Raw genomic sequence first — 8493 nt, 5'->3', positions numbered from 1 at the left:
CTGGGCAAGCCGCTCCGGCCACGTGGAGCCCCATCTGTCCCGGTTCCCGATCGAACCGGGACTAAAGGTGTAGGGCTTTAGTTACGACCTTTTAGTCGCGGTTCGCGAACCTGGACAATGGCCCTCACGAACCGGTTCGAATTTATGTAGGTTAAAAAGTGTTTACTAGTTTTTAGTGTTGGTGGAATTTTCAAATGTGTTTGAGCAATTTGAAAATGTTCATGTAACTAAAAAATCACTATTTTGTAGATATTCACACAATTTTCAGAAGTGTTCATGCATTATTACAAATTGCTTTTTCTAATTTTGAAAGGTGTTCATGCATTTAATAAAAATGTTCAACTAACTTCACTATTTTAAAAAGTGTTGTTACCACTGTAACCTAGTTCGAACGATGAAAATTATTTGAAGGCTCGCCTGTAAATAGAAGCTTCAACGCACTCTCTATTTCGCAGGACAAGAAAGAACGAATCAAAGACATGGATATCCCTAGAAGAATTGCAATCATTCCTTTAAATAATTCTATATCATTTTCAAATTATCTGAACTAGGAAAAACATTAGGAACTTATTATACTGAAAGAGAAAAAGGAAACAAAATTTCCCGCTAGTGTTATAGAAAACAATAGGAAAAACTAGAGGAATGGATGTTTATTTTTTATTATACTGAAAAGGAAACAAAATGGATAACTTGAAAAATAAAAATAAAGAATGAAAGAGAAAAAGAAAAAATAAACATGGAACTTATTCATACCAAAGATCTTCGTAATCTTCAACCATTATGTGCTTCATTATAATTTCCCGGAGTAAGCTTTGTAGTTTGTTTCCAATACTCAATAGGTTGTTCAAACAAAGCTTCCACAATTTCCGAACCGGCCTACAGGATGGCATGTTCTCCTAGGTCGGACTAGGTAGTTCCTTCCTTTAGAATCTTACTTGAGAGTGTCCTGCCTCATACGTCCTAGAAATTGATATCTTAGTTTCCCTATCTTAACTGAATTAGATTTATCAAAGGGGAGGAACTGCTTATTCATACCTCGAACAGGTCAGAAATTGTCTGTCTGGTTTTCAAAGGTGTTCTTGCATTTTAATAAAAAACGTTCATGTATCCTAAATGTATTCAATATTTAGAAAAATTATTAATCCTTTACAACAGTTTAAATAATCAAAATTATTTGAACATGTTTCTATTTTATTAAACTGCAAAGGAAAGAAAACAAACAAACAAAAAAAAGGAAGAATGAACAAAAGGAAACAAGAAAATCCCGCAATTTAGAAAGAGGTAAAGGCAATGAAGAAAGGCGCTAAGAACAACTACTATTTGATTATATATTATGTGGTTTTTTAATTTTATCTACACACGTCTACCATTTGATGTTTCGTCCTTACGACTATGCCCTCTCTAGGGTTAGAAAGATGTGGTAAGCGAAGGATAGCTACCACTAGAGTTGGGAAGGTCATTGTTGGGGTAGTATCTCATGACGAAGGAGCGCGGTAACTAGTCAGTCCACCAGCCAAACATAGGGGGAGAAGGGGATACACGAGGTTGGGAACGGCGATGTAAGATGAAAGGGTGGAGACCTATGCCAAGAAAAAACTAATCAACACTATTAATTTAATTATTTTCCAGGAAATTGATTAAGGTCCCCTAAAAGAGTCAAGTGATTCAGATTGACCCATATTAGTGATACTCACATTTTGATAAAAAAAAATTGTCTATTCAATCTTCACTGAACAAACCGCGTGAGATCTAGCCTCCCAGATTTCAGATTTGATTTACCAGACAAGCATGTTATTTATGTTTTCTACCTTTATTAGACATTCTGAATCATCTTCTCGCTTTTAATTTTGGACCAGTTAACACTAGGATGTACATTAGAGGAACAAAAGTAGTGCACTAGGTGAATGTTTCTATTCATCGTGCACCGCTTTGACATAGGTGTCAAGTAGCATCAGATATCTAGATGTCACTCTGTCGGTCTCCAGTCCCACTTTAAAACTATGATGATCTCGGTACATAAGACTGTGCACCTAAAGCCACAACATTTTCTGCTCCACCATTGTTTGGCATGAACTACTTTACTTTGCCCCAATCTGGAACTTTTTTTCCTTCAGATCTAGAATCGGTCGTCGATATGCACGTCATGGTTCCTTGGTTCCGGACAGAGCATGTTCACCTCCGTACTTCATGAAGCCGCTTCCATTTCATCCTCAAGTAAGGTTTGAGCTCCCGAGGGGACATGTCAGTGTGCCTTGATCCATGATTGAGGTGGGAGCTTCATGATCGAAACGGATCCTTTGTTTCCCCTCTTTCTTGCTTGGTATAGCTCATGTCTTTCGTTTTCCCAACATGCACCATTGGTGCTCAAATCTCATGTATTCATGCGTAATGGCGACAGAACATCATTGCCGCAATATTTGGAACCAATATCCCTCCGTGTTCTTCTTCAAAGGTAAACTTGATCTGCTTGCCTTCCTTGTGCACATTTCTACTTGTTTAATTAATTGAAGTACGTTAAAAAGTACTCCCTCTGTAAAGAAATATAAGAGCGTTTAGATCACTAAAGTAGTGATCTAAACGCTCTTATATTTCTTTACGGAGGGAGTATTTATTAATTTTTAGTGCTGGTCGAGTTTTAAAGTTTGTTAGCCCATTTTGAAAATGTTACTAAAAAAATCACAAACTAATTTAAATGTTCACACAATTTTCAAAACTATTCATGCATTATTACACAGTGATTTTTTTAATTTTCATAGGTGTCCTTGAATTTAATAAAAAATGTCCAAGTATTCAAAATTACTTCACTATTTCAACAAGTGTTCTTACCACTTTACCCTATTCCGAATAATGAAAATTATTTGATGGCTCGCCTATAAATAGAAGCTTCGGCGCAATCTCTATTTTGCGGGACAAGAAAGAAAGAGTAGTAACCATGGATACCGCTGCAAGAATTGCAATCATTCCTTACAGAATTCAAGATATAGAAAAAAAATATTAAAAACTAGAGGAATGGATGTTTATATTTTATTAAAAAAGGGAACAAAAGTATAAATAGAAAAAAATAAAAAAAACATGGGACTTATTCAAATCAAAGCTCATCGTAATCTTGAACCAGTTTTGTGTTTCAATATAATTTCCAGGAGTAAGTGCTATAGCTAATACTCAGTAGGTTGTTCAAACCAAGCTTCCCCAATTTCTGAACCAGCCTATAGAATGGCATGTGCTCCTCGGTCGAAATAGGTAGTTCCTTCCTTTAGAACCTTAGTTGATAGTTTCCTACCTTAAACAGCTCAAAAATTGATATCTTCGTTTACCCTATATTAAGGAATTAGAATTATCAAAGGGAAGGAACTTCTTATACCTACCTCAAATAGGTCAGAAGGTGATTTGTCTGGTTTTCAAAGGTGTTCTTGCATTTTTATTAAAATGTTCATGTAGCCAAAATTTATTCAGTATTAAAAAAATGTTATTGCCTCTTTGCCACAGTTTAAATAATCAAAATTATTTGAACATATTTGTATTTTATAAACTGAAAAGGTAATAAAACAAAAACAAACAAAAAATGAAGAATGAAAAGAAATGAAACAGGAAAAGCGCTAAGAACTAATGTTATTAAATTATATATTATGTGGGTTTTTTTATTTTATCCCCACCCGCTATCATCTGTCCTTTTGTCCTTATGACTAGAGAGATGTGGTGAGCGGAGGATAGCTACCACTGTACTTGGGGAGGTCATTGTTGGGGTAGTATCTCGTGATGAAATAGTGCGGCAACGAGTCAGTCGACCAGCCAAGAAATAGGGAGGAAGGGGATACGCGAGGGAGGGAACGGTGAGCTAGGGGGTGTTTGTTTACAGGGACTTATTAGTGTAGAGACTTTAAAAAGTCTCTTTTAGTCCCATCTAAACCAAACAGGAGGGACTTAAATGGACTTAAAGTGGGCATTTGGGACTTATGAAAGAAGACACTGAGTGAGAGTCATTTTGGGACTTTTAGTTGTAAAATGGTCTTTTAGTCGATGTTTAGTCCTAGGAACCAAACAGGTAGGGACTTTTTAGGGACTAGCGACTTTTTAATTGGGCCTAAAAAAGGTTCTAAGACTTATGAACCAAGCAGGACCTTAACATGAAAGGGTGGGGACCGATGACAGAAAAACTGATCGATACTCTTAATTTTATTATTTTCCAGGCAAATCATTAAGGTCCCTAAAAGAGGCAAGTGATTAATATTGCCCAAATTAGGGATAGAACAGCTTCTGGATGTCAGCTGGCTCCTACACCGGTGCATGCAGTACTTCCATTGGCTTCCAGTTCCAAGAGAAGTATATGATCGAGCTAATCATGTCCCACACTTAAGCTACTGCTGTAGACGTAAGGAACCAGGAGCAGCATAGTTTTTCTACTTTACGCTGGGAAAAGCCATTATATCTCCCATGCTTCCATCGAGTCACCAAACGTCCATATTGTTTGGCAAAGATGCGTGTCAGTTGGGCGCATGAATTGCTTTGGGGAGAACTGCCATCGCCATCTTGGGAGCCGAAAGGGCACGGCACTCTGGCACCACCATGCCCACCACCACCTGATCGCCGCCGTCTTGTTCCACCATGGCGGCCGCGGCGCATTCGTGTATGATGTCAAGCAGCACCGTCTCCAGGTCCTTGAAGTCGGCCCACCCGCGCACGCCTGCGCGGACGGCCCGCCGGTCGCCGGCAATGAGGTCCCACACGGGGTAGCCCTTCCTGGGCATCATGTAGTCCCGCTCGGCCAGCTTTAGGGTGGGGCAGTAGTCGCCCCTACCATCGCCGAGGTACACCACTCTACTCGGCCTCCTCATCCCTGCCGCCGCCGCCGCCGACAGTTCTTGCAGCATCCCCTCCATCACCTTGCCCTGATTTTTGCACACAAAAATGTTCAGGCAAAAAAAGATACAGTGAAATCTGAAAGTGTCTGATGCGTCACCTTGCACATGTTGGGAGGGCAGGTGGCGAGGGCGCAGCCGTGGCTGCTGCAGGAGCCATGACGGAAGTCGTGGTGCGGGGTGATCCTGAGGCGGCCGCCGGCGTCGACGCTGGCCGGGTTGGTGCTGATCTCCGAGAAGTAGCCGGCCAGGCCGTGGTGCGCAAGGACGGTGTGGATGAAAAACGCGTTGGCGTCGCTGAGGATACGCAGCTCGCAGCCGAGAGCCTGCGCGGCCTTGATGGCCGCCACGACATGATGGGACAGAGGCGCCGTCCTGATGCTGCCCGCGATCTCGTCGATCGTTTTGCCTTGCGAGTGCAACTCGCCCATCATGGCGTCCTTTTAAAAAAGAACGCAACAATTCCATCAAAAATCGCGGCCTTTCTTCGTTACGTGCGCACGCACTCCACGAAAATTTAAATATTTAGAGTGAAATACGCACTGCAGCTGCTGAGATTTGGTTTGCAAAAGGTCGTAAAGGGATATCTAAGACCAGAGCAATCATTATTGGAACGATTACCAGGTGCATTTGCGACAGAAAAAGGCATTACATACGGTACGATGCGAACAAACAGAGGCTTACGATGGCCGAGTTCCATGGGAGGTGGAGCAGGAGCTCGTCAAACCGCTGGGTGGCGCCGAGGGCGTCGACGACCCAGTTGTCGCTGTCGCAGTCGATGATGGTCTTGTCGAAGTCGAAGACGACCACCACGCCGGCGTCATTGCTCGCGGCCATTATTGCACCCCAGAGATATCTAACTCAACCAGAACCGAGAGAGCAATATGATGGTGCGTTGGAGTGGTCGGATCGAGGGACACGGCCGACGTATTTATAGCGGCGGGCGACCTCCGTAAGGCCATGAATCGGAATGGCGAACGGAAACTATTGCTAATGGAGTATGATTATTAGGCACGGCAGCGTCGTAATGCGCCGTGATGCCGTCCGCATTGCCGCGAGATCTGGCCTTTTTCCCCGCTTTCCACTCGCGCGTGTGGGTTAATTTTGGGAGGCGCACCAGCTAATTAATGGAGGCTGGATTTGATTACTAATTGCCAGGATTGTTCTTGGGAATATTCTGGGAGCGGGCGATCGAGTGTACTATGTGTGTTCCTTCACTTTTCCGCCACCGTTGCTTTCAAAAAAAAGAAACTTTTTCGGCCACCGCTTTTCAGGCGGTTATAACGGCTCCTGCGTGGCGCACTTGCCTTTTCCCTGGTTTCCCGGGAGAAGGAGACATACGTTGCCTGAGAGAGTAACAAGAAAGGACGCGGGAATGACCGAGGGGATGATAATTACGAACATTTTAGATGACAATTTACGTTGTGGGAGGATGACAATTTCTTCATAAACACATGACAATTTCTATGAAGAAGAGAAAAATTGCGGCAGGATTTGCTATCTCCCACCACGTAAACATGCCATAAAGAAAAGTTCGCTGGTCACCCTTTTCCTTGCTAAAGTTTGTCAGATATCATTATCGTAACAAGAAACGTCAGCTTAGGAGAGATCGTGAAGGGAACAGTAGTTCCCCTGAGCAAACCAAACCGTTCAATGGGAGGATCCCCTCAGCGCGAACACCCTTCTATTACGATAATAAACCAAATCTTACAAATCGAGCGTCAGTTTTTCTGCAGGTTCGAGCGAACGTCTCAGCAGCCGTTCGATTTCTCTCACGAATCTTGAAGCGGGGCTCCTTGTAACATCACAGGATGCATCTGTTTGCGCTGAAGGGTGTCGGGTGCGACCCTCCTTCGAATTGCATTTTTTTGCAGGCGTTGGGAGGTACCGGTAAACCATCCACTGATGGTTTTCATCAAGATTCGTGGGGAGCCAAACCCACACAAAATGTATTTGGTTGTATTGCGTTTGGTGTTCTGGTGTATTACCAATAACGTCATGTCGTTGTGGGGACAGCCGCGGTAAGTAAACTATATTTTACTGGCACCACACTAATTTACCCCATGACCCACTAGCCATTTACTCCCTCCTTTTCGGTTTATAGGGCTTATCTCAAAATTTTAGTTTTTCCATTTTATAAGGCTCAATTTGGTTGTTTCTTATCACATGTTCAGATTCCAAAGTGCATTAAATCATTGCATGTAAATATTGAGAGAAAATTGACCAATACATGTACTTTATGCATGCATGCATTGCAATTAATGCATTGATAAACATAATTTTTTAAGAAAAACAAGAGTATTAATTAGGTGCTTTTGCAAACTACAAAAAGTATTCCACCACTCACCATCTACCTTGGTTGGTGAGATTTTTGAATTGAGCCTTATAAACCGGAAAGGAGGGAGTACCTCCGTTCGGTTTCACTTGGTCTCTTACCTTCCGCCAACGCCTCACCGGAAACCATAGATCCAAATTGCGCTATAGTTGCCCGGGAGCCTCGCCGCTACGTTATGGCTGCTGCCGTGAAAACCTCCACATATCCCTTTAAATGGCTCAAAAATTAGTAAAGCCCTCCAGAAATCATCTCTCCCACGGTAAAATTTTCCGCTATTTGCCGTGATTGCCCGCTATGGCGCCGCTATAGCTGCTGGGAGAGGCCACCGTGAAATCGTTTCTCCCGCGATTTTAATCTATGCCGGAAACCCTCTTCTCAGGTTGGTACCAGTTCTTCGAGAAATAATCATTTTATCTCTCTTCCTATTTTCTGCTTGGTTGACTCCCTCTGAGGTTTTCCTTTTTCTCTCTGACTTATTCTCGGCGTGAAATACGTGACTTCTTTTTCCTTTTCTCAACGCCGTTGAGTACCGAATCAACTAACGGAATCAAAGTTCTCAAACAATAATTCTCTGAGGCTAGTAGCCATGCGCAAGTTCTTTTCGGTATATTTATATTTTGACAATAAATTACCGCATCCGGATGTTTGTTAAATGTTAGAACCCTAGAACTCAATTCCCATGCATTCTAGCCCAAACCTTAGTGTATTTTTTTTGGTCATATTCAATATTAATTAGTCTATGTTTCAATTTCTGGGTTAAATGTATATTTGTGACGCCCGGATAATCAGGCTATAGTAATCCCCCGTTAACGATGCCACGTCACCTCCGTTACTGTTGCTTATCTCTCGTTAGCTCCAAAATCGGTTCAAAAATCAAATTCAAATTATGGCAAACAACAAAAGTTTTCAAACGTTGAAACTAAAATGTTCGGAGTGAACCAAATAATTCATAGGAAATTATGGTGGAGAAACCACCCTTTTATAAAATGTTTAAATACTCAAATGTGACTCAAACAGCAACATAACCAATTTAATAAATGCCTTTTATTATTTATAAAATGTTAAACTATTTTATTTAGTTACCCAAATTAATGTGGTAGTAATAAATATAGTAATACTAATTTAGAAACCATTTGTGTATTTTATAAAACTGTAACCATTAAAGAAATAAAAGAAAACAGAAAAGAAAGTAAATAAAAAGGTAAAAGATAAAACAGACAAAAACAAAAGGACACCCCCCCTCAATGGGCTTCGGCCCAGCAGGCCAGCAGGCCGCCTAACCGGCCCAACCGGCCACCCACC

The 8493-nt window shown here is 41.7% G+C and overlaps 1 protein-coding gene across 1 annotated transcript in view; it reads right to left on the bottom strand.

Annotated features, from left to right (window-relative positions):
* LOC119342189 (inorganic pyrophosphatase 2-like) overlaps nucleotides 1-5905 on the bottom strand; it is a 25587-nt gene extending 19682 nt beyond the window's left edge. The window contains exon 1 of the mRNA XM_037614031.1: nucleotides 5667-5905. Coding sequence (XP_037469928.1) covers nucleotides 5667-5693 — 27 coding nt within the window. The 5' untranslated portion in view covers nucleotides 5694-5905. The remainder of the gene's footprint in view (nucleotides 1-5666) is intronic.
* Between the last annotated feature and the right edge of the window lie 2588 nt (nucleotides 5906-8493).

Source organism: Triticum dicoccoides, chromosome 7B (genome assembly GCF_002162155.2).
Source record: "Triticum dicoccoides isolate Atlit2015 ecotype Zavitan chromosome 7B, WEW_v2.0, whole genome shotgun sequence".
NCBI lineage: Eukaryota > Viridiplantae > Streptophyta > Magnoliopsida > Poales > Poaceae > Triticum > Triticum dicoccoides.
The sequence above is the reverse complement of the archived record's forward strand: the minus strand, read 5'-3'. Positions and strand labels throughout refer to the sequence as shown.